We start from the raw sequence: 26227 nt of genomic DNA, 5'->3' as shown, positions 1-26227 counted from the left end.
GACTGCAGGGAAAAAAGGCACCCAGGGGCACTAGATGAAAAACTGAACAACAAACAGAAGTGGTTTTATCTGGTACAATTCCAAGGTAGAAAAATGAAGCAGGTAGAACCTGTGTCCCTTCCCTTTCACCAGGAAGTGCCTGTGGTATCCGCACGTGTAGAATCATAGTAAATCAGCAGAAAAGATTCCCGGCTGGAAGGGGAGAGATAAGGCAATGGGTCCCTCCACACTCCCCTAAGGTTTCTTTCCCCTTAGCTGGCAGAAGAGACCTGCTGGCAGCTGCCATGCCTTCCTTCCCAGTCCCTGGTTTTGTCTTCTGCATGTTCTCAGGGCAAAGGAGTCCTATGAAAAGGGAGGCAGTAGTTCCTGTACCAGTCCCATTTTAGGCCATCTGCAAGAGAAAAGCCTCGTTAGAACAATCCAACAATCCCTACCAACCAAAGTTCTCATTTAGTAATCTCTGCTGAATGTCTCGGGCGCACTTACCAGGGAGGCAGATTACTCTGCTTTCTTTAATTTTTCTTTTCTTGGCACCATTATTTTGCGAACATAAGGCAATATGAATAGGAGGCTCAGGAAGAAAACATGGCCAAGAAAGTAGATAGACTTGTAGACCTGTAGAGAGATGCAAATCATTGAGACTGAGGTTATGATATAATCTTTAAAATTTCAAGTCCTGGTTTTTAGTTCTCCATCCTGACAGGCAGTCCCCCCTCTCAACTTACTCTGAACCATTTGTCCCAGGTAAAAAGGCAAAAGGCAGTCATAGAATAACCCATGAAAAGCCAGTGAATGGTCTGCTGCACTAGGTAGAAGATGGGCTTGAGGGCAGTGATGGATGCCAGCTTGTTCAAGACTGGGCTCTCTGTAATTAAGGTGGCAACCTGGAAGAGACAGACAGGAATGCAAAGTCAACACCTGGCCCTCACTGCTACTCACTTTTCCAGTGTAGTGTATGTGTCCCACCTGTCTCTCCACAATAACGATGAGGAATTCCATCTGGAAGCAGATCAGGTAGCCGGAATGCAGCCCATGCCACAGGGCCAAGAAAAGGAGGGACAGGCCCTGGGATACCACTTTGTTCCCAAGGAACTTGAGTCTCTTGAAAAAGTAGCTGGAAACAAAAGGGAAAACATGAGTTCCAGGCAAACCAGGACTTTCTGCAAACCTCTGTTCCCTCTCTCATGTCCAAGAATTGGGCTAGTTGCTAGCTCTTTTGTGCTTCCCATTGATGCTGGCAGGTAGAGGCAGAAGGAATGGGAGTGGGGGAATAAGAAGGTAAAATGATTTGCAAGGCTCACATTGTTACCCTGTGCCAGAGCAGAGGATGAAGCCAGCTTGGTACCCACTGGAGGAAGTCATGATGCCTCCGATTTCACCCTCCAGGGGCACAAAAACATACTGCATTTGTCGCTCAGTTTTCAGGCAAGAAAGATGCAAGATGGTGTAATGATACCCTTGCAGTGCACATGTGGTTGCTTACCGAGCCACCCAGGCATTGGTGTTGATGTTGAAAGAGGCGATGGTGCCGGTGAATCGCGGTGTGGTCTCAAACAGCCACACTTTCATGTTGGCACAAGCGTCCCACAGGGGGTGTCCCTTCTCGTCCCAGCCATTGAAGCCCAGCCCGGTCAGGATGCACACACCTTCCTGAAGGAAGAATTGTGTCACAAGTAAAAGATTAAATTTCTAGTCCCTCCCAGCTCAAGGCTTCCTTCCCTGGCCCTCTCCCACTCACCGTGACCAGCCAACAGGTGACATACTTGTAGAGCACAAACTTGCCCCAAACTAGCATGTAGAGGCATCGGAACCAGAATGGGCTGTTCTTTGGGAGAGAGGGAAAACACGAGTTAAAGATGCCACTCAACAAACCCCTTAGTGCTTGTCCTCTGGACTGACCTGCCCCGTTTGGTAATTTTTTTGGTTTTGTTTGTTTTTGCTAATCTCTAATGGTTCAAGATAGCTTTATTTCCTCGTTAACAGGAAAGTGGACCACAACTCTTCCCCTTCTTCCACTGTTTCCCTGTGTGTGTCTGAATACGGGTCAAGTTTTCTGTTGGTTAGATGGAGAGCAAAAATTGGGACTTGTCTTTCCCTATGCCTTCAGACCTCCACAGAAGCTTAGCATAACCACGAACTGAAATAGCCAAAGTTCTAAGCAGTTTGCCCTGGGTACTGAGGTGAGAGGCACCAAGGCAGTGGCAGAGTTATCTTCGAAAGTACAATGTACCCGTTTGGTCTTTGGCTGAGAAAATGAGGTCTGGCTAGCAGTCACACAGCAATGAAATCCCATGTTGAGAGAACAAGTGGTCTTCTTCAGGGTAATTACTCACTTCGTACTCCTGAGTGAGCAGATAGTCTTCTGTGATGTAAGGACTGAGCAGTGTGTAGCCCACCAGGTAGAAGAGGCCCAAACTGAGACGCTTGAGAGCAGGTAGTATGCTGCAGGGGAGAAATGAAGTCACTATATGTCAGTGTGTAGCCCACCAGGTAGAAGAGGCCCAAACTCAGACACTTGAGAGCAGGTAGTATGCTGCAGGGGAGAAATGAAGTCACTATATGTATCTTCACCCTTCTAATTTAAAATATGGAGAACTTTAACCATCAATTGGAATGGGTAAGAGGTTTTCCCCAAGGGCTCAACTGTGAGGAAAGACATTTTCCATAAAAGATTTGAATGGACATAAGAGGTCCTGTGCTAATCTACAGGCATTAGAAAGAGCAGAGTCTTTGTTAAAGATCTAGCAAAAGCCTTGGCTTGGCTCCTAATAAATTACATCTTCCTGATTGATTTTTCTTACTTCAGGGATGCTACTGATTTCAACAAAATAGGATACAGCTTTAAGAACATACTGAAGGCACTCATTAACATTAAGTAGTTAACCATAACATTCCCCACTTGAGTGTAAAGCTGCAAATGTTGGCTTAATTATCCAAGCTATCAGCAAATGGATAGTTCTAATTATACTCAATCTGCTAGTTCAAGGAATGTTTGTTTAAAGAAAAACTTGGAGGGTAGGGGGAAGCATGAGGTGTGGATCTTCCTGAGAAGTACAATAGTTTGTATAAGATGTGTGAAAAACATTTGCATTTGATTCACTGGACCTACACAAACATCCTGGCACATCTTTACTAATAGCCTATTTTAACAGTCTGGGGGTTGGGTGATAAAGGCCCATATTTTCCAGCACTTGTTAGGCTTGCCATTAGGAAGATCCCTGTATGAGAAGGGACTGCAATCCTAGAATGCTAAGATAGACTTGTTAGCCAAGATCTCTGGGGATAAGATTACCTGTTGGGTTTCTTCCCTGGTACATTAGTCATCTGTCCTTGCACCAGCTTCATGTAATTGTTCATGGAGAACTGGGGTCCCACCAAAAAGCCCCCATAAAAGTAGGAGAAACCAGCAATTTCCAGCAAGGAAGGGACTCTCAAAATGGCATATTTTTGCTGCTCAACAGACAACGAATTCTGTACCAAAGGAAAGAGAATGAGTGTTTCAGGAATAGCCTTGTGAGATTCCCCACAACACAGCTTGATCTCCACTCTGAGCCCTATTTCTCTGGTTCCAAAGCATTCACTTCAGCAGGGAGATATCCCTTTGTATGTGTGTAACCATGTTTGGGGGAGCTGAGCAGTTCTTTTTTTCTTTTCCTCCCAGTTGCCCTGTTGTCAGTGATCTCTGGACTTTTGTCAAGAGCTCGAACCTTGGCAAATAAGATCTGCTGATCCTTTCTCAGGTGCTATCTGGATCAGAGTGATAACCCTGGCTGTGGAGTTTTTCCTGCTCCTGGGATTTGGGGTACAAGTTTTGGTAATATTAGCCTTTTCCCCTCCCGCTGGTTATTTCCTCAGTCTCCCTGTGGAATGTGTATTTACTTACCCAATCTCTCCCTCCATCATAGTAGTCAACAGCCAGACCTGGGCGGAGAGAGAAGGTGGGGTAAAGCGGAGGGGGAGGGGGAAGCACTGAATGTGTAGCTCAAGGACTGAATGTGGGTGGGAAGTGCACAATCCCAAGAAGGTAGGGGAGAAAACAGTCTCTAGTTGGTTGACAAGGGAGGAGCCTAATATAGGTATAGGAAATGGACAAAAAAAAAAATTAAAGCCATTATCACTTACCGATCAATTTCAAGGTCAAGACGCAATGTGGCATTGTCCACTTGATGTCATAATTGTCTGTGGCTGTGTAATAGTAACCAGCAAGAAGGTAGACCTGCCAGAGGCAACAGTAATTCGTTTAACTATCATCTTGGATTTATCTGTTCTTTTATCTTTATCTTACTTGCTCTGGGTCACCCAGGATGTTTGTGACGATTTTAGCTTCTGCTTTTCATTTTCCCCTACTCTCAGAGCAAGAGCAAAAATGTGTTTCTTTCCCAGGGCATATCTAGTTACAGAATTTTAGAATGTGCAGTTTCAAGGGGACTCCAGATCTAGCTCCCTGCCTTCAGGAAAGGGCGATGATTATTGATTGCCCTTTACATCTGAATACCACGCAGCTAATATAGACAGAAAAAGAAACCCAGGTCTCCTTCCCAGTGCAATATCCCAGCACCACCTTCTTCCCATGAGAACATTAAATGAGAACTGTGGAATGAAACTTACCATCTGCAAGAAGAAGGTGGTCAAGACAGCAGTTATAGTGCGGCCCATCAGCCGAAGAATGAGGAACTGTAGCACCACACATGTCAGAGAGTGGTAGAGCTGGTTTCCTAAAAGGAGGTGAAAGAATAGGAATTCTAGAATGAATCTGCAGGGTTCACATCCATCCTGAAATTCTGAATCTGAGAAGTCATTGGGGTACATCATTCTGATACTGGATTGTTGTAGAACATTATTTTTGGTTTCCCATTGGCCATGAGGAATTTAGGTTGAATAGAATGTTATTTAAAGACTGATAGCTAGTTGAAGTATGAGAATCTGTTCTGTCCAGCAGGGCCTATTAAAGTGTTTCTACTTTTTAATCTGAAAAACTTTTACATGATTGCAGGCATATAGGTATAGAAAATAAGTATACAAGCATATGTAAGCATTTGTTGATAATAAATCAATTTCACAATCTCCACACTCAGTTATGAGACCCTTCATGGGGTTGGGGAACCACAATTTAAGATGCTGGGCAAATAGATCAACCAACTGAAGCACAGTAGGGTATAACTTGCTAAGCTTGTATTGCTGTTTTCAGATGTTAGTTCTGCCACTAAATGGTTTGGAATCAAATCCTATTTAAGTCCCTGCTCATACAGATGGAATGATCTTTGGCTTCAGTTGAGGGAAAAACTGAAAGTTGACCTCTCTGAATGCCACTGATTCACAGTCAAGATTTCTTTAGGGCCAAAGGGGGAATCTAACTTCTATTTCTGTTGATGAGGTAAAGCTGAAGGAAACATTCAGGTTTCTATTTTGGCAAACAGTAGAGGGGGAAAAAAAAAAGGGATGACTAGCCATTTTGAAGCAAAAGGAGGAATCCATACTCTCTTCTACACAAACACTGGGTTTGTCAAGATAATTCTTTACTGTTTTGCATAACTTCACATGTGCCTTCTCAATGGGGGTGGATGGGGGAAGAGAGAAAAAGAGAATCTGGAATTCAAGTTTTAAAATCAAATGTTTAAAAAATTTATTTTATATGTAACTGGAAAAAATAAAATATCGAATAAATGAGAATACTTCTTTATCCACTAAAGCCTCCTTAAAGTGACTGTGTTTATATTTCTCTTTCATTCCCTAAATTCTTTTTATAAGGTAATATTTTACAAATGAGGACACTATCTTAGTTCTCTCAGATTACTTACCGAAGTTAAAATAGGCAATTGAGAGGCCTGTAACAATGTGGAAGAGATGGATGAGGTAGCAATCCTTGTAGAAAAGGAATTGTCGATAAAACAAGGCAAAGGGGTATCCTGGAAAGAAGAAGAGATAAAAAGATTACTATCCCAACTATCCAGGAACTATTCAATTTCAGAGTGTTATCAACTTAGACCTTGAGAAAAATTTCATGTAGATCCACTTGAGTATCAAAGCTGTTTCTATAAAATTTTTTTCTAAATGGTATAATTCCCAAATATGTATCATAACTTTAATCCTAAACACCCTGCTTCAGTCAGTGTTTCAAGTATCATGGTAGTATGAGTCAAATTAGTTATATGTGTGAGGAAAAAAAAACCCTATAAGCAAAACATTCCTCCCCTCCCCCTGCCCCCCAGGCAACTTGCCCAGGGTCACATAGCTAGGAAGTGTTAAGCATTTGAAGTCACATTTGAATCGAGGTCCTCCTGACTTTAGAGCTGGTGTTCTATCCACTATACCAACTAGCTGCCCCTTTATTGTTATTTTAAAGAACAAACTATTTCCCACCCAGCTGCATTACTGGACTTCATCATGGTCTCTAGAAGCTTATAATCCTACAATATTGCAAATATTGAAAGTCTGAAAGTCAAATTTATTAATACACTTCCCCTGAGATCACGGAGAGAGTGGACATGGAGACTGCTCCTCCCAAATTCTTCAGGAGGGTTCCCAGGGCATTCATCTAATCATTTTCCATCCAACTTCATTACGCACCTCCCCTCCCTACTTTCCAGTTTTTTATATGTAGTTTCTGATATTATATTGTGAGCATCTTGGGTGAGGTAATGTCTTTTGTCTTTCTTCACATTCCCAGCACTTAAGTGTGTAGAACATACGTCATTGCTTACTATTTACTAACTAGATGAGTAACCTGTATTACCTACAGGCATATTAAAATGTGAAGGTCAGGGCATATGGAGCCAATTGCAACGCAGTTGTAACACTCATTTCTATGACCAGGATACATCTGTCCTCTAGAGATAGCAGGTAGAAGTCGAGTTTGTTTTAGGAGTGAGCATTTAAGTGGAATTATCAAAGATCCTGGTCCTAAGTACTACAAACACTTGGATAATCCATGGAAGTTATCAGTGATCTCACCCAAAGCCTGGGCAGCCAAATATGGGAGTATTGCATCTATGGTAAATCACAAGCGATTAGATAAATGTAGGGGTAGTAAAGTGAAAGCAGGATAAATGACCACCAATTCTATAATATAGACACCATCAGAGCACCCCTGCCAAGCAAAGCCTAAGGTCGTTTTGGTGAATAAAAGAGTAGGTAAATTTGGACAAATCCAGAAAAGTAACAGTGCAGACCAGCTTAGGCACACTGATTGGGAAGGATGCTTACATCATAAGATACAGCATAGGGTGTAATAATGCAAGAGAATTTATTGCTATTATTGCCACTGCAATATTAAATATATACATGTGTGTACATAAGTAAAATTATAAAGAACAAAATTTGTGGTACATCTTTGGAAGTTCTGTCTCATTCTACCATTTGGGAGAAAAACTTAGTAAAAATGAAACCTCAATACCCAAGTGGATATACATGAAGTTAGACTTATCTGGGTCAAATAACAGGCATACTCAATAGGGTAAGCAAAGGTAAGATTATAGGAACTTTCAGCAGCTATTTCATAGACTCCTTAAGGACTTCTAGCTTTATACAAAATCCTACTTATTGACTCATTGTGGCACTGGCTTCTCAAAGGTTACGCTGGTACGGTCTGTCCAGGCTGGAAAGGTTTCAAATATGGTCACAGCAACAGGCTGTGTCTATTTTCTAAGAGCTGGCTTGGATGGGTGTGGAACAACTTATCATTAGGTTAATATCTCAGTAGGTGATGAATTCCAATTTGAGCATAATAATGCATGAAACAAAAATAAGAGGTAACTGTGGCCCTGGGCAGTCTCTTTGGAGAAAAGGGTTTGAGATCACTAAGAACTGCCTATCTACAAATGTTAACTTAGATGTTTTAAGAGTGAGATTCTACTTCTAAATTGATTCACATCAATATTGACACTTACTACAAATGCAACCAGAAGGATGTTGCAACTAAATGGATTGATGGCTCACTGTTCTTCCTCAGTCAGCCTTTGTACACATGTTATGTGTACAAAAGCAACAAGGAACACCATTTCATTTGATGTGGATCATTGCAGTTATTCATGAAAAACATTTGTAAAGAAACCAAAGGGGGGGAAAATAAAGCTTATAAATGATGAAAAAATGACGTTTATGTACAGTTGTACAGAATGAGGAGGTAGAGAAATTCTATGAACCAAGATCTTCCAAGTATACTTAAACATTTGTTTTGTTGATTTTTCCTTTTATAGCTCAGTCACTTCCCCATATACAAGCCACCCTTCAGACAATGAATCCTCTTGTTACAAAAAGTAACAGTTAAGCAAAACCACTCAGCAAAGCAACTGTATCTGACAGTGTAGACAATATTACACACTCCTAATGGCTCACTTCCCTATTTAAATAGAAATGAACATACTTTGAAACTCAGTGACTTAAATGCAAATATAGGCATGTGGATGAGATTTACAGATAAGAGGGGACATACTTAGATAACAAATACTTTTTCTGTTAAGAGTGGGAAGGTGCTCAGCACAGAATCACAATGAACATTGAGTAATATCTCCTGTCTTTCTCTGTCTCTCTTTCTGACTTTCTCCCCCCAAAAGGAAAACAAAACAAAACAAAACAAAATAAAACCTGATTATATCTCCAAAGGACAGGAAACAATTGCTTTACTGATAAGGGAGTAAAGAAAAAGTTGACAAATTCAGACATCAAGACACTAATTTTATGTGATTATAAAGTCCCCTGTCAACTTGACAAATCCCATCCCTTAAAATCCTCACAGGTGTGTCATAGGCCAGTTATATCTAGCTGGTCCTAGCCATGCTGCATTTTCTGCCCTGGTTATTTTCTTGTTATCTGCCCTGCCTGCTGCTGTACTCTGGACACTAGACCGTGTCATCTTCCCTGCCTGCTGTATTCTTGCCTTCATCTCACTTTCCAGATCTGAATTGTAATAACAGTCAACACTATCATCTTTACTAAAATGGCAATCAGCTCTCACATAGATTTGACTCACCACTGTTTTAACTTGCCAAACCAAAATATCCCTTCCTGGCAACTACTGTCCTAGGTATAATTGTCTACCTTATTAGAATGTAAACTTGAGTCCAGGACTTTTTTTGTTTTTGCACCCTCAGTATTTACTACAGGGTGCTTGGGACTCAGTCAGGTTTTTTTTAGGGCCAAAAGGGGGGGATCTAACTTCTATTTTTATAACTTCCCACTTCTATTTACTTACTACACTGTACTAAATACTACAGTACACTTGGGACATAAGTGATTAATAGTACTCATTCATTCATTAACTATTTGAAAGATAAATATCAAGGTGAACACATAATTAGAAAAATGGATTTGATGAGATTCTTAAAGAAAATTCCTTTGCAGGCTTCCATGGAACAAAATAAAGAATCACAGACCACAAAACATTAAAAATTATAATTAGAGGAAATATGAACAAAAAATGAAGATCTAAAATACCCTAAATAAAGACTAAGTCAAATGCTGAACCAAAAAAAAAAAAAATTTTTAAAAATGGAAAACATTGATAATTCCCAAACAAGTTTAATTGAAGAGATTTGGTGTGAACAACTGATGGGCACAGCCAAATGAAGCTCTTAATTGCCAAGCTCAAGAGATTTGTGAACCTTAGTCTCTCCTACTTTAAAAATTAGAAAGCTTTTCATTGTTCATGAAAGGGCCACGCTTAAAATGACAAAATTTATCTGGAGGCAAAAAGTGAAGAATCTTAAGGGAAACGGAAAAATGAAAGATATGTAGTATTATTAGCCTGATCTCAAGCTATGCTATAATAAGGCAGCAAACAAAACTATTTGGTATTTGTTAAAAAACATGAAAGCTGCTAATTAGGAGAAACTAGGTTAGTCACACAGTAGTCTAGTGTTTCATGAGCCCAAAGATACCAACTTCTGGGCTAAGGATTTTCTGATGACAAAAAAATTTACCAGAACAAGAAAGCAGTTGGACAATAATTAGATTTAGACCAACATTTTATACTATATACCAACAACAGTAGATAATACATGGTCTGAACATAAAAGCTCATATGAAAAAATTTTCAAAAATATTGTGCCGCAATCTTTTTTCTGATATTTCATTTTATTTTTTGCCTCAAAAGTTCACTAGTGATTTGGATTTATAATATGCTTTTTCTGCTTTACCTTTTCCTAATTTGGAAATTAGTATTGTGTTTCACAGACTTGTTTTCTTTCTCTACTTCTGGAAAATTTTGTAGCATAGGGACTCTTGTTAAATGTGTTACAGAATTTTTTTCATTAATATGCTCAAAAGTATACATTCTTTTTAATGGAGAAACAGGAAGTTTAGACACTTAAAAATGTTAACTTGTAAGACCATGAAACAAGATTGCTCATGCCAACTATTGCAATAAGGAAAAGGAAGTTAAAGAAATATACATTGGATCACAGCATCATAACTCTAGAGCTGGAAGAGACTTCGAGAGATATTTCTGGTTCAACTCCTTCACTTTACAGTTAAGAAAACTGAAACTTATAAGCTAAGTCACTTAGATAGTAGACCATGTATTATCTACTGTTGTTGGGGATGAATGTGTGTTCCAAGACAGAATCAAATAGAACACACATTCATCCCCAAACTATAAAAAAAGACAACTTTTTTTCAGTTTTATAATATTTTACTTATTATACATCAAATATTCTCAACTAAAATCCTTTTCAGATGCCTTATAATGACATGGAAATTTGAAGTTTCCAAATTTATATACATGTTTATATACAACAGCCACTTATTGCTTTTTGAATTATTATATGAATCTTTGTAGAGCAGAAATCTCACCAGATCCTATGAAGCTGGCAAACATTTTTTCCAAATACATATAAGGATCGTTTTCAACATTCAACATTTATTAGAACTGTGTTCCATTTTTTCTTCTTCTCTCCCTTACCTTTCCCCTTCCCAAAACAGCAAGCTATCTAATATAGGTTAAATGTATGCAATGGCAGCAACGTTATTTATGTACTTATTTTTTGCTGGGGCAATTGAGGTTAAGTGACTTGCTTAGGGTCACAAAGCTAGAAGTGTTAAGTGTTTGAAACCAGATTTGAACTCAGATCCTCCTGACTTCAGGGCTGGTATGGTGACAACTTTAAATGACTACAACATTCAGTTTCCACTGTCTAGTTTTTCTTCTAACTTGTAAAGTGTGTATTTTTTAAAAATTTAAACAAATGAAAACATGTACTTTAAATACCTACAATCACTAATGTTGCCTATGTAGCTATTTTGGTGAATTTTATAATATGGGATTTCAATTGGGAGTATTCTGGGGATTTTTATGAGTAATCTAAACAAAATTTGTCATCAATTTAAAAAAAACCAAAATTATCATAATCTCTGGTTGAACAGTCAGTATAGTGTGTATAATTTAAGCTCTTTTGTTCCTCACCATTTCTGAAAGTTTTTTTTCCTCCCAAACTGATACTGTTTTGACAGTCTTCTTAACACCAAATTTCTCTACAAAGTACAATGTCTAAGAACCAATAAAAGCAGAATTATCACTGAAACATCACCCTTTCATTTTTGTAGGTTCATGGTTATTAATGGAAAAGGTTATGTGCTCTGACTGTGACAGTCTCCTTTTCACACTGCCTGCCCTACTGGGCCTGTGTTTGTTGCCTCTTAACACTGTCTGGACTTAAACTGCTAGAGTAATTATGTTTATTATTCTTTTAGCTCGGTTTTCTAGGTTCTATTATCACTTCAAATAAGCCCTCTCATTTTTCTCAGATAGGAATTCTTATCTGTCATTCCTTTTGGTGCACTTCTATCTCACTGCATATGACAAACAAGCATAAAACTATGTAGATAACAGCAGTAGATGACTTCCGTAGAGATGGACACAAGAGGTTTGTCATCCAGCTTAGCCTATCAACGGCCCACTCAAAAACGGTAACAAAAAAGACAAACAAAAAAACCTCCCCAGAAATTTAAAACTAAAGAAAATTATTTTTTGAAAAAGAAACTCAAATGAGAAGTAGAGTTGAAACATCATAAAAAAGGCTTAAAAAAAGGACAGAAATATTACGAGGAACCCCATACCCAACAAACAGAAACAAATCTGAATTAGTTCTTCAAAAGAATTGCATGCAACCTATTAACACTATATGAAAGACTGAATTTAAAAAATTATTTGGAGCAATTCCTCTTCTCATTCATTTTCATACCCTTAATAGGACTTGTATCCCTCACAGGACCTTGCACATAAGCTCAATTCAACAAGTTTTGTTGACCACCTAGCCAGTCCTTTCTAATACGATTCTATCCAAAATTATTAGGAATATTAACACTTTTAGCATTTCTGAGTAATTTAAATAGGTAAGAACTGTCTTAATGGTTTCTGCCATGGTTTCCCCCTACTCCCAATGAAGACAGCAAAAAAGAAAGAATTCTAACTGGAAATTGAATGGATGCCCATCAATTGGAGAATGGCTAAGTAAAATTGTGGCATATGAATGTTATGGAATATTACTGTTCTATAAAAAATGACCGGCAGGATGAAGGTTTGAAGAGACTTAACATGAACTGATGTTAAGTGAAATGAGCAAAACCAGGAAATTATGCACTTCCAACAAAAATATTATATGAGGATCAATTCTGATGGAAGTGTCTATCTTCAACAATGAGAGGATCCAAATCAGTTCCATTTGATTAGTAATGAATAGAACCAGCTACACCCAGCAAAAGAACACTGGGAAATGAGTGCGAACCACAACATAGAATTTACACTCTGTTATTGTTTGCTTGCATTTTTGTTTTTCTTCCCAGGTTATTTTTACTTTCTTTCTAAATCTGATTTTTCTTGTACAGCAAGACAATTGTATAAATATGTATACATATATTGTATTTAACATATACTATTTAACATGTATGGAACTACCTGCCATCTAGGGGAGGGGGTGGAGAGAAGGAGGGGAAGGAGAGAAGGGGGGGAACAGTGGGAACAGAAGTTTTTGCAAAGGTCAATGTTGAAAAATTACCCATGCATATATTGTCAATAAAAAGTATAACTAAAGAAACTAACTAACTAAATAAATGAATAAAAATTAAAGAAAAAAAGAATTCTACACATTCTTAAGGGCACTACTGTATAATTATTTGAAAGAAAAATAAATGGAAAAGCCACACAGAAAAAAGATATAGGTTAGAAACTTACAAGCCATTTATTATGGCTTATGGAAATTATTTTCACTTTAAGTCTTTCATGAATTAAAACTTATTCACTTCTCTTTCAAACTCACTTGAGTTCTATTACCAAACCTATTTTAATAGTGCAATTCCTGCAGAACAAGCCTTACTTATTCCTACATTACGTAAGCTGGCAGGACCTAATCAAATTTTCATAAACAAAGGGAAGACAAAGTCTGTAAACTTAAGTTAATGAAAGTGACAACTTCAATTCCTGAAAAAAATTCTAGCACATATTATTTAGAGATGTTGACTAAAAATCTAGAAGACATAATTTTTTGACAGTGTTCCAAACTAGTAGTTCAGAAGAATGCAATATATGCTTGCCCTAAATTTTAACTATATATTTGATATAAAGTCTCTGTGGAAAAAGCAAGAGATGTGGATTAGATGACAGTACAAGATTTAGAACTGGGTGAACAGCTGGACCAAAAGAGTCTGGTCCTTAATATCAACCTAAAAGGAGGTCTTTTGTGGAGTGCCATAGGGATCTGTTCTTGCCACTGACCTGATCAACAGTTTTATAAATTATCTGAATAAAGAGCATGTTTACCATATTTTCACATGACATAAAACTGGAAAGGATACTTGGGAGTTCCTTAGGCCATTCCCCTTTTCCTTAACCCATCTCTTCCTCTAGCTTCCACACCCAGTCTTGACCCCAATCGTTTGTTACTTAAATATTTCCCATTAATCTCACAAAGTTGGTAGGAACTTTGGAGATCATTTAAGTTCAAACCAGACTCTCCACCTACATCATACTTAATAAATGATCATTCTTTTTTCCTCTAGGATAGGTTTTATCATGTAATAAAGGCTTCTAAGTATGACCCTACTAACTGTTTTCCAACAACCAGTTTAATTTAGTATTGAGAGGCTCAACATTAATAAGCTTGTCACTAGGCAATGAATTTTTGGTCACAGTATCTCATGAAACAACAAAAAAAATACAAAATAGCCTCAGTTTTATGCAATGATGTCCTTCCTTTTTTTCTACCGACAGGGACAGAGTGAAAGGAAAAGGGCAAAGGCTACTAAGACTCACAGTGACTGAGCTTTTCCAGTGCTGACTAGTGTTCTGAAATGTACACCATAGGTATATACTGTTTGTCAAATGAGTGAGCCTTAATTTATATGTTAAACCATTTTATACACTTTTCCCAAAATATGTCCTCAGTAAAACTCTATGGAATCTACACCTCAAGCTTCTATGGCTACTCATGTCAGCATCTGGGTGAAAGGAAAAAAGCCGCCAAGTGAGAGACTTGGAATAGATAACTATTTTAACTCAAAAACCCTATGATTTGAGAAAAGCAGTATGGCATAGGAGAGAATTAAGACGTGGAGCCCCAAAATCCTGAACTCCAATCCTGCTACACTACTACTAGCAGTATGATCATGAGCAAGTCACTTAATCTCTAAGAGCATCAATTTTCTTATCTGTAATAGGATAATAATATCCATATCAATATTACTGTAAGGCTAAGATGAGATATAGAGCACATTACATCCTCAAAAAGGATATATGAATGTTACTTTATACTGGCCCTGTCATTCCAGGTTTATTTATTTTATTCTCTTTTCCTTTGGCATAATACTAAAGCCTCCTTCTTTACAATCTGCTTCATCCATCCATAGAGGTGTACTCCTACCTCAAAGTGGGTTATAATTCCAAGATCAGGGGCTCAGGGACTTTTTTTCCTGATTCCCAACAACTGAAAGTATATAAAAATAACTCCTCAAAATCTGTAACAGCACAATACTTCTCTGCCCTCAACACATCTTATCTCCTATTATCCTTAAAGACATACATATCTTATCATAGTCACTAGATTGGTAAGTTCCTTGAAAGCAAGGATAGTGTTCATTTTATTACATTCATGGTCTGTCACAGTGCCTTAAAAATAGCATGCAAGCATTCTCTAATTGATAAACATTCAAAGGATATGAACAAAAATTAAAGCCATTTAGAATCATATGAAGAAATGCTCTAAACCACTACTGATGAGAAAAATGCAAACTGAGACAACTCAGAGGTACCATTTCACAAAATCCCTCAGATTGATTTAAGATGACAGGAAAAGACAATGATAAATGTTGGAGGAAATGTGGGAAAACAGGGACACTAATACATTGTTGGTGGAGTTGTGAAATGATACACTCCTTCTGGAGAGCAATTTGGAACCATGCCCAAAAGATTATAAAATGGTGCATACCCTTTGATTCAGCAGTGTCTTACTGGGTCTGTACTGCAAAGAGATCATAAAAAAAAGGGAGAAGAACCCACAAGTACAAAAAAAAATGTTTGTAGCAGTCCTTATAGTGGTAAGGAACTGAAAATTGAGTAGATGTTCATCAGTTGGGGAACAGCTGAATAATTATAGTATGTTAAGATAATGAAACATTATTGTTTTATAAAAAATAACCAAGCTGATTTCAGAAAAACCTGGAAAGACTTATAACACGAACTGATGCTAAGTTAAGTGAGAAGAACCAAGAGAACATTGTATATAGCAACAAGATTATGTGATGATCAACTGGGATGAATTTGATTCTTTTTTAACAATGAGATGATTCAAGGTAATTCCAATAAACTTGTGATGGAAACAGCCATCTGCATCCAGAGAGAACTGTGGGGACCAAATGTGGATCAAAGCATATTAATTTCACCTTTTTTGATCGTAATGTTTACTTGTTTGGTTTTTCCCCCTTTGGATCTGATTTTTCATGCACAGTATGATGAATATGGAAGTTTATGTATAAAAATTGCACATGTTTAACCTATTGCTTTCTTTCTGGAGGGTGCAGAGGGAGAGACAGGATAATTTGGAACATCAGATTTTGCAAAAGTGAATGCTGAAAACTATTTTTATGCATTTAAAAAATTTTTTAAATACTATTAACTAAAAAAAAATTAGTAGGCAAATCAATTCAACAAACATTTATCAAACTAAGTATGTACAAAACACTATTAGGGGATGGAAAACCAAAAGATTTCTCATCTTTAAATCTCATTAAATGATTCTGTCCTTAAAATACTTACATTCCAACTTGTATCCAGATAAATATATGGCAATTTCAGGAAAGAAAGAAAACACTAATCCCTGGGGATTAGTTCCTACACTAGAGGGTGGTACTTGATATGAAATTTTAAAAGGAAGCTGGACAGTTGAAAAAGTTAAGGTGAATAAGTGAACAGGGAGGGCATCTTTACACCAGGAACAGGATCAATGATAAAAAGGCATGGAGATAAGATATGGATTAATGAGTCTAGGAGATAGGAACTTCAATGGCCAGTTGGATCAAAGCAACCTCAAGGGGAGAAATAGGAAAAAAATATGAAAACATAGGCAGAAGCCAAATTTTGGAGGATTTATGAATGTATGAAAAACAGAACTTTAAGCATACCTCCACCTTCCATAAACCTAGAAGTGACCAGGTTATGAAGAAATATAAATGCCAAACAGGAATTTGGGGGCAGGAGGGAGGAGATCAATTTTGCAATTTAGCAAAATTATTTTTTGCAAGCATGAAAGATGAGTGGAGAAGAGCCTAAATGCATAGACCAAAGGAATCTATTACATTTGAATGCACAAAAACCCCAACTTTGTTATCCTTTATTTGTTTCTATAAAGAAACAGCTGTATTACACTTCCACTTAGCTTCAATTTTCCTTTGGTTTCATTTATAGAAAGCATTTCAGCATTGATATGACCCAGTTGTTCCAGTTGAACCACTTGTTCATTGCTCTAGGGAACTAACAGTCTAGCTAATTTGTATAGTATGTCTAAGACCAGCTTGTCTCTTGGTATACTGATCCCCTTTCTTCTGTTCTGCCAGAATCATTCCAAAATCAAAGAGAAGCATAGGATCATGGGCAATTTTGTATTTTTTCTTTGTTTCAAGATGGTCAAAGTATTCTACTAAAAGGTCAGCCTACTGATAAGCGTCTCTGTACTTGGCCATTCTGGCCTCAGAAAGCAGACAGTTTGGTGCCAAAATTACAATCTTTCCAGTAAGGCAAGACCTGCTAGAACTCACAGCATGTTGACATAGCCTTTGGGAAATTAGATTCCCCTCCATGCCATGAGGAAGCATTAGAAGACTTTGTATCAGTCAAGTAGATGTCCACTTTTTCCCCAACCCATTTTCTGATTTATTTTGAAGGGATTTTTTTAGTATAGAGCTGTTCGATGAAATGACTTTCAGAGTTTTAAATTTCTATTGCTGAGGATTTTTATAACACTGGGTACAGAGAAAAATAAGTGACTGGAAAAACAATGCTTAAACAGGAAGGTTTAGAAATTGATGAAACTTGTAGCTGTGAATGTACAGGAAAGATTAAAAAATGCAGAAGTTAGCACCCAGCAACAGAACCTGTTCAGACGCTTGCTATATAACAAGTCCAGAAATCCCATTTATCAACTTCTTGTTTAACTACTTGTCAGGTGAACCTAGCCATTTAAAAAAATTGCTCTAAAATTTTTGAGTACCATATAACAATCCCCTCATTAGATTTTAGATTCAAAGATAAAATAAAGTTATAGTCTCTTCCCTCATGGAACATATAAGGACATAAAGGTAGGGGTGATAGTGAAGGAGTTGGGGATAGGATAAGTAACACTTTTATGTACCAGGAACTGCTAAATATTAGGAATAAAATGATAAAATTAAAACAGACCTAGCCCTCAAGGAACTTAGAATCTGTTTGGGAGAAACATGCAATGCAGATACAAATATACACAAAATAGATAAAAGATGATTTTTTTTTTAGGAGGGCATTATCACAGGGCCGGGCTGAGGGAGGGGGGAAAGGAGAGGGAAGGGAGGGAAAGGCAAGGAGAAAATGGGAAACCATAGCTACTAAGTGCATTTTTCTTCCTCTCAGATCATGTTCTTTCCATTCTACCATGCTGGCTCTCCATGTGACATTTCCTTGGATCTTCTAGATCTGGTGTGACAGGAAGGTGGCTGGTTAGAGACTTCTGAGGTCGCTGACCAACCCCTCCAATACAGTAAGTACTGAACAGTACTGGTGGTTTCAAGGGAGAATGAGATTGAGGAGCAGGAGGCATGTGCAAACTTGGCAACAAGGGCAACTGATGAGAAAGCTTTTAGAGGAAAGGAGGCAGAAAGAAAAAAACAACAGAAAAGGAACCTGTAGACATGTAGCCCTGAGGCCACCCTGGGTCAAGATCAGGGTCTTTGGGGTTTCATGGCATTGGTCCAGAAGGTAAAAGCCAGTGAATCTTGATACTGGAATATCATGGGGACGGTCCAGAGACCCAGTGGGTGAGGGCTGAGTAGTACAAAAACCTTCCAGTGAAGGACACAGCCCTGGCAATGCCGACAGGGCTGTAGAAGCCAAAAAAAGAGTTGGTGTAAAACCAGCTGAAATGACTTCTGGGAGGTGGGACATGTATACATGAGAAACTGGTGGCAGATTAAATCTAATAAAACAGATTAATGTGAAGGAGTAAAGGAGAGCTAGAAAAAATATGCTAAATAATATACAAGGGAGAGAACTCTTTCAACTGGGACATGTGGTAGGGAATCAGGAAAGGCTGACATGTGAGCTGAGCCTATAAAGGGAAGGACTTTTGAAAGTTAGAAAGAGGTGTACATTCAAGTCATGGGGGAAGGGCTACAGGCCAAGGCACTTTCTAAGTTTGGGATAGCAAGAAGTCTGTCCAGTTTGTCAGACACACAGGATGTATAAAGGAATAATGCAAAATGAAGCTGTGAGGTTTTAAACTAGAGGTAGACTGCTGTGGGCCTTTTATAGCAAATTTTAAAGACCTGGTATTTTATCTGGGGGAAGCAAGGAGGTGGGTGATGTGGTCATAATTGAATTTTAGGAAGATTATTCTGGTTAGCTGTGTAAAGGAAGACACTGGAAGAATGTCTCAACAGATGGTGCTGTATTAGCGTGATTGATTACTGTTTCATAAGAAATGATGAATATAAAGACTATAACTGATGAGGAAACAAAAAAGCAGAACCTAAAACGTAAGATACAGGATAATTACGATAATGTAAGTGAAGGTAGCAGTAAAAAAACCCTTTCCAAACAAAATTCAAGTCAAATACAGTGATGAATGTTGGTTGATCAGATGATTGATGTTGGAACATCCACCTTTCAGAAGATAGGTGAAAGAACATTAAAGTAGAACATCAGATAAAGGACTATAGTAGTGGTCGTTTTTTGTTTAACTGTTGTTTTTGCTATGGTGGGAATAATTACTGGAAAATGAAATGTATAAACATTCTTAAAAATTAATAATTAAAAAAAGAATTATTTACAAAGAGGAGACTAACATCTGGCAGCTATAGTAGGAGTATAGAGGAATGATGATAGCCTGAAATAGGGTAGAGAAAGCAGATATTAGAAACATTTATTTGTACTGGATTCAGTCATCATGAGTTAATTACTTCTAGTAGCAGTCAGTTCAGAGAAGGCAGGGTGGATAGGGTAGCAATTTAGGATAGATTAGCAGAGTTTGAATAGCAGAAAGACAGGCAGGACCAAGGGTTTAGGTTAATATTGTATTAAATTGATTAGCTCTAGGGTTCAGACTTTAAAAAAAGAATGGGAAGTTAGGCTAGGAAAATAGTGAAAAAGTCAGGGTGTGAAGACTAAGAGGTTTAGGAAAGGATTACAAATAGGTATGGAAAACTGGGAATCTGAAATTTCTGTAGAAAAGTGTAAGAGGTCAAGAATTTGAAATTTAGCCAAAAGGTATTCCTTCTGTTTTTGGTTGAAGTAGGGAGGAGACAGATCATGTGTTTTAGAAGTTGAGGAACTGGAAGGCTGGGATTTTTGAGGGTTCATCAACTCTACTATCAAGGACAAAGATTGAGCTGTGATTGGGATGTAGAGTGAGCCAAGTACAGCATGGATTTGTTTCCCAAGGAGCCTAACATAACTGCAGTCCAAAGAAAACTGCAAGTTGTAGCTGAGCACAAGAGGATTTCCTTTAAAGGTCATTAATTTGTGTGATGTGAATTCAGTAAGCTCCAATTGCAGTGTCTGGTATGTTATCTGCTAAATCATAGCCCTGGGACAAGAAGAGTACCAGAGGAAAGCTACTGTGCTAAGCCAGGTGACATTCTGACCAGAGTTCAGAATAGAAACTGGGAGGTCTCCACATGCTAATTCCATAATAACATTTGAAAGATTTAAAAGGGGCATACTCTAGAAAGCATTTATTTTTAGATACCCCCCAGCTAAGAGTCCAGATCAAAAATCTAGTTTGGATGAGCTAATTTTAATCTTTTTTTGGAGCACTGGTCCTACTTCCAAAGTGTTTTTTATAAAAAGAATGTCTATGTAAGTGTGTATATGGAATTTTGAACTTGGATTCAGGACATGTTAGCATAAATCTGACTGCCTTAGATATTTACTAGTTATGTAATTATAGGAAAGTAAATCACTCAGATGCTTCAATTTTCTCATTTGTAAAATGGGTATAAAAACAAGTTGTACTATATGTCTCATGGGGCTATAGGAGGGAAAGTGCTCTGCAAATCTTATTACCTTACTTATAAATTCTAGAAATGAGAATTGTTTTTATTTCTACTGCACAGATGCATCAAATACAGTGAGTGAGAAGAGAACTCCCCTCAGAGTCCAAAGGACCTGTGTTCAAGTCTAGCTTCTGCTATGTAATGACCAGAGTTAACTCTCCATGCTTACTCCAATCACACTTTCTGCACTGGGGGGCAGATATTCCTTAATGGGAGCTCCCTACAGAAATGAAACCATAGGTCTTAATCCTGCCTTACCCTTTTTTCAACCTCTTCAGAAAAGGCATTTTGAAGGTCTTATAAATTATTAGGACACATTACATAGATAAGGAAATGGAGGTTCAAAAACTTTAAAGAACAATAAGTTGTGTAGCTCAGAGATCAGGCTCCAAGTCCAAAGTTCATTCCCCCACCCCACTGTATCTAACCAATGATGGTAAATTAATTCATGGAGAACTGTGAATCCTGAGATAAAGGTCATCTTATACCAATGATTCTCAAACTTTTTGGTCTTAGGACTCCTTTACATTCTCAAAAATTATTGAGGACACATATACAACAAAGCTTTTGTTTTTGTGGGTTACATGAATTGATATTTGCCATAGAAATAAAGACATCTTAGTATTAGTATTATGAAAAGTTTTGAGCTCACAGATTCCCTGAAAAGTTTTCAGGAATTTCTAGGAGACCTTGGACAACAAATACTCAAGGACTGCTGCTTTTCAAAATCAATTTTGGAACTCTGGTCTATACCAGGAAGGTACCAAGTAACAGGATACACAGGTTTTTTTTCTCTTCTTTCCTACCAACTATTACACTTACTATTAATACTCTTCACCCCCCAAAGATATCCAAGTCTCTTAGAATTGTACAAATATACAAAACATATAAAAATATACAAAAATACAAGGACTGCCGTATCGGTACCCTCTCCAGGTCTGCCCACTAGACTTCTCACTGGACCATTTGTTTGGAATTAGTCTATATTGTCTTCTTGTATTTCTTCAAGTAGCACTCCCTGCCTTCACAGAAATATCAGTCAGCTGTTAGGAAAGTGAAAATAATTCTAAAATAGTCTACACAGTAAGATATTACTAACTGGTAGATCTAAAAGGTACTTCGAACCTAAATTAATCTCTACATGATAGGTGGTATCAGTCTCCCTTTCTGACTGGAGATGGTGGAAAAGGATACCAAAAAGCTGTACATGGATTTCCATTTTTTTTCTTTGATACTATATGAAACAATAAAGTAAAAAAACTTAGCACCATACTTCTAACTTAACAGTTTGCTAACTGCTAGTCTATACAATGGAATCAAATAAACAGTACTTCCTAATGTCTAGGAGAAAGGAAGGGCATCAACACTTAGATCTGTGATCTTTCCCATGTGCATAGTATCTATCTGTCTTTATATGCTTTCTTTCCCACAAAGAGGTATGTTTCTGCACTATAATTTTAATTGTATTACAAAATGGCTACTTATTTATACAAAACAGTTTTATGTGGTATGAGTCTAAAGTATTACCTTAACTGGGCCTAAAACACAAAACAGTGATATAGAGGACCAGGGTGTATGCACATATGACTTACTGAAGAACTTGGAACACCGTTGTGTAAAACATGCTGAATAATATTTCCATGATAACGAGAGTGAAAGGACAAGAAAAAAGTGATATAACCGCAAAGATAAGAACTGGTCCACCAGAATTACTGGACCATAGCTTGAAACAAGAGTTCAAAGTGACAGAGAAAAAATCCATAGGGGAAATTGGATGTCATACTAAAGGATGATACTAATTTTTAATCAAGGTCACTTGAAAAATTGAATTTATTCAAGATCTCTACTTTGGATTTTGAAAAATTTGCTTTGCTGATATTATTCATAAGTAATATACTATTTCTTATTAGATCAGGTCCAAACTCCTCAAGCTGGCATCAAAAGCCTTCTACCATCTGGCTGTACCTTATCAAGCCTTCTTTCCAATGAAACTCTTTACACCCACTCATCAGCCAGCCCCAATCTATGACTTCATTCATTCAGTAGTCAGCCCTCTCCCCATTCCTCTCAACCAAAATCTTACCTATTCTTCAAAGTCCAGTTTTAAGTTCCACCTTTTAAAGTAGTTAATCCAATCCTTACCTCTCACCTCTGAATTTCTCTAGCAGATACACCATACAATTTAGAATTTAATTACATATTGCTTATATTTTTCTCTAGTTTCATGCACATAAACCTTCTCCCACTAAATAGATTCTAAGCTTGTCAGTACAGAAACAATTTCATTTTGTACTCTAGTATAGTCTTCCACCCAAAGTGCTACTCTGACAACTCTTTGGGTGGGGCCTGTCAGTTCTTCAAAAAGGATGTCAGCAAAGTCCAAGCTGTGGCTGTTTCTTGCAAGCTAGAAAGTCTACTGACCCAGCAACTGAGGCCCAGCCCTAGCTAAGTTATATTTCCAAAGGACTGACCACTAGGTGATGATTTGTTTTGGCTAAGGCAATTCAAAGGTTGCCTACTATCTGCTTCTAAGAGCATCTAGATGAAAGCACAGATCTTTCAAAGTGTATAATGAGAGGCAGCTAGATGGCTGAGTGGATCGAGAGTGGGCCCATAGTCAGGAAGCCTGTGTTCAAATCCAGCCTCAGACACTTACTTCCTGAATGACCAAATGGCAAGTCACTTTTTCACCTCTCTGGCCACTGGATTAGAAACTAGCAAACTCCTCTCATAACTCTGCCAAGAAAACCCATGGATAGAGGTGTGAATTATGGTCCATGGAGTTACGAAGAGTGAGATGACACTGATCACATCTGGCACATAAGAACCAGTATATAAGGGCATTCTCCATGCTGCTTAGAGAGTCAAGAATGCTAACAAATAGCATAGTACAATAAAAACAGTACTGGCTCTGGGTCAAAGGACCTGAGTTTGAATTAATTTAGGCAAATCATTAACCAACCACTCTGGGTCCAATTTTTATCCTGATTTTATATGAAGGACTTAGATTAGATGACCTTTAAGGTTTGGTTTCACCTTTATATCCCGAGCTAATATAGAATGTAAAAATATTCTTTAACAAACAGTCTCAACTACTCAAACAAAATGCTTAAGGATCTGAGATAGACATGAAGAATGTTTTGTAGTCCTGTAGAAGGAGCTGATGTTCTTGGTAAAACAGGCTGGGATTAGACGACTTTTAAGGTTTGCTTCACTTTTACCATCCTAGGCTAATATATTATGTAAAATGCCCTCTAGTGAATATTCAACTACTCAAACACAAAATGCTTAGGGATCTGAGGCTGACAAGAAGAATGTTCTGTAATCCTGTAGAAGGAGCCTATATTCTCGGTAAAAGAAGGCAATTATAGCACAGATTGTGAGTACATGAATACACCATGTGGACAACCAACATAACTGTCCACATGGCAAAAATCTGTGAATCATCTTTAAAGGGAATTGATATTCCCCTCAAAACCAATAAGTTCCATGCTATTAGGTGGAAGGGATATATAAAATTAGACACAGTATAAAAATAACGGACACTTTGCCAGACTTTTTTCATGTGACATACTTGCATGTAGTACACACGCAAGTCTAACTGGTCTGATACTAGCTGTTCCTCCTATACAGTGAGATTCTATCTTCTGTCCCCAAGCTTCAGCAAAGGCAGTTCCTCTTGCTGGCACCCTTTGCTTATGAGCAAATGAGAATTCCTAGATTTTTTCAAGCTCCACCAAGTCAAGCTCAGGTGTCCTTTCTTGAGCAAAGAATGTTCTGATTACTTCAGTAGTTATGGCTTTTCCATTATTATGAGTTTACTTATCCGAGGACGTAGTGCTTTCCTCTGGCTGCAGTAGAATAGAGAGAGAAGCCGCAGGGGGCAAGGGTTTGGGTAGCTTCGGGTCTTTTACCTTTCCAGATCTTGCAGCTAGCAATTCCACAGACATCTTTAAGCTTCTACTAAGTGCCAATAGTCGGGGATACAAAAAGAGGGGAAAGACTAATCCCTGCCCTTTAGGAGATACATGCAAACAAAGCATGCTGGGAAATAACAGCAGGAGGGAAAGCCCTGGAATTGAGAGATTTCTGGAAGGCTTCCTGGAAGAGGCAGGATTTCAGTTGGGACTTAAAGCCAGGGAGGTCGTGCCTTGCAGACCGAGGGGCTCCTCGTCGGCTGAACGGGGCTGCACCGGGAGACGACCGCGAGCGGAGTGAGAGACATCAGGGGGCACTGCACACAGACCAGTGGGAAGGACGGGACCAAGGCAGAGGGGTCTCCAGGGACTTGTAGAGAGGCACTGCCCCGAACAGGGTTAAGGCGAGGGGGTAAGGATGGGAGGCACGGGCTCTGCAAGGAACAAGCGAGTCAGGACAAGGCATGGAGGCAGGGGGGGAAGAGGGCATAAGGAGCGCACCAAAGAGGAAGGGAGGGAGAAGGGAGAGCGCAAAGGTCAAGGGGCACCGGCTCTCAGCCAACCTAGAAGAGTGAGGGGCACATGAGGGGTGGGGGACGATTCGTGCCCCGGAAGTGGCTGGTGTGAATTTGGGGGAGGGAGGGAAGAGTGGGAATGGGGAATGGGGGGAGTCGGGGGTCGCACGGGACAATGCCCCAGAGAAAGGACAGAGAGGGCGGGGGGAAGGCGTGTCCCTCTACATTGGGGCACCTCAGCCCGAGGAAGGAGAGACCCCTTACCTAAGAAGATGGAGATGATGAGCCGCAACGCCTGCTCTGAGGCACCAAGGTACGCCGACAACTTCCCGAGCCACTGTGCCTCGACCCCAGCACGCAGGACCCCGACCACTAGCTGGGCTGTCGTCTCTACGTCCTGATCAGCTGCCGTCGCCATCTTAACTCCGGGCGCCCCCGTGGGACGCCCCCCACCCCACTTCGCGCGCCACGCTTGTGGGCAAGGCGCAACAGCTTCACCTCAACTCCAGCCTGGAGCCCGCCCACAGCGTGGACATTGGCTGTCAGCCCGCCCAGTCGGAAGACATGCGGATTCTTATTGGGCTATGAGACGGAGGGGGCGGGGCTTGATGAAGCTCGGAGGGAAGAAGGCGGTGTTTGGCGTTTGTAAGGCAAAGGTGACTCCAACCAGACCGTCAACGCGGTAGGCTAGGAGGATGGGGGCGGAGCTTAGGAGAGGGAACTAGAATTTCCATTGGAGGATTCCCAAACCGGCTGAGAAGTGATTTTACGATTCTATTCCAACTGGTTCGAGGAGGAGTCTTAAGGAAAGGCCGGGACAGGCCGGCTCGTTCTCTGTTCCCCAATTGGCCGAGATCCGAGCAGGCGAGAGTCGGGGAAGGGAGGGGTCATTGATTCTTGAGAAAGAAGGTTACTCTGGGTCGCTTGAGTGAGGGGGTTACTGGGGCACACAGATGGAGAGAGGCTTGTTGGTGTGTCGCGTGCGCCGCCTAATGGGCACCTCGTGCTTCACTCTCCTTTGAACCGTCTCCCCAGAAAAAAGAGCGCCCCCCGAAATGATTTTGCCTTTGG

General features: G+C 39.1%; 1 protein-coding gene across 2 annotated transcripts; it reads right to left on the bottom strand.

Moving 5' to 3' along the window:
* Positions 1-35: 35 nt before the first annotated feature.
* LPCAT3 (lysophosphatidylcholine acyltransferase 3) lies at positions 36-25683 on the bottom strand. 2 transcript variants are annotated; one of them, XM_031938248.1, is made up of 13 exons: positions 25421-25679; positions 5799-5906; positions 4609-4715; positions 4123-4216; positions 3884-3921; positions 3293-3471; positions 2334-2442; positions 1739-1825; positions 1484-1650; positions 967-1114; positions 726-884; positions 487-615; positions 36-391 (listed from the first exon to the last, which is right to left on the bottom strand). In XM_031938248.1, the coding sequence occupies exons 1-12, from the start codon at positions 25572-25574 to the stop codon at positions 499-501; spliced, it is 1467 nt and encodes a 488-aa protein (XP_031794108.1). In that variant the 5' UTR covers positions 25575-25679; the 3' UTR covers positions 36-391; positions 487-498. The 2 variants fall into 2 exon arrangements, with proteins under 2 accessions (XP_031794108.1, XP_031794106.1); XM_031938246.1 differs by having other exon boundaries at positions 726-1114; positions 25421-25683.
* Positions 25684-26227: the final 544 nt, after the last annotated feature.

This window comes from Sarcophilus harrisii, chromosome 5 (genome assembly GCF_902635505.1).
Source record: "Sarcophilus harrisii chromosome 5, mSarHar1.11, whole genome shotgun sequence".
Classification (NCBI taxonomy): domain Eukaryota; kingdom Metazoa; phylum Chordata; class Mammalia; order Dasyuromorphia; family Dasyuridae; genus Sarcophilus; species Sarcophilus harrisii.
Note: the sequence above shows the minus strand (reverse complement) of the source record. Positions and strands in the feature narration are given on the sequence as shown.

Excerpts from the sequence above, each read along its gene's own strand:
- LPCAT3 (XM_031938246.1), bottom strand. The coding sequence starts at position 25,574 with ATGGCGACGGCAGCTGATCAGGACGTAGAGACGACAGCCCAGCTAGTG. Across the intron at positions 5,907-25,420 it reads CATCATCTCCATCTTCTTAG|GATACCCCTTTGCCTTGTTT; the intron begins GTAAGGGGTCTC and ends TCTTCTTTCCAG. Across the intron at positions 4,716-5,798 it reads AATTGCCTATTTTAACTTCG|GAAACCAGCTCTACCACTCT; the intron begins GTAAGTAATCTG and ends ACCTCCTTTTAG.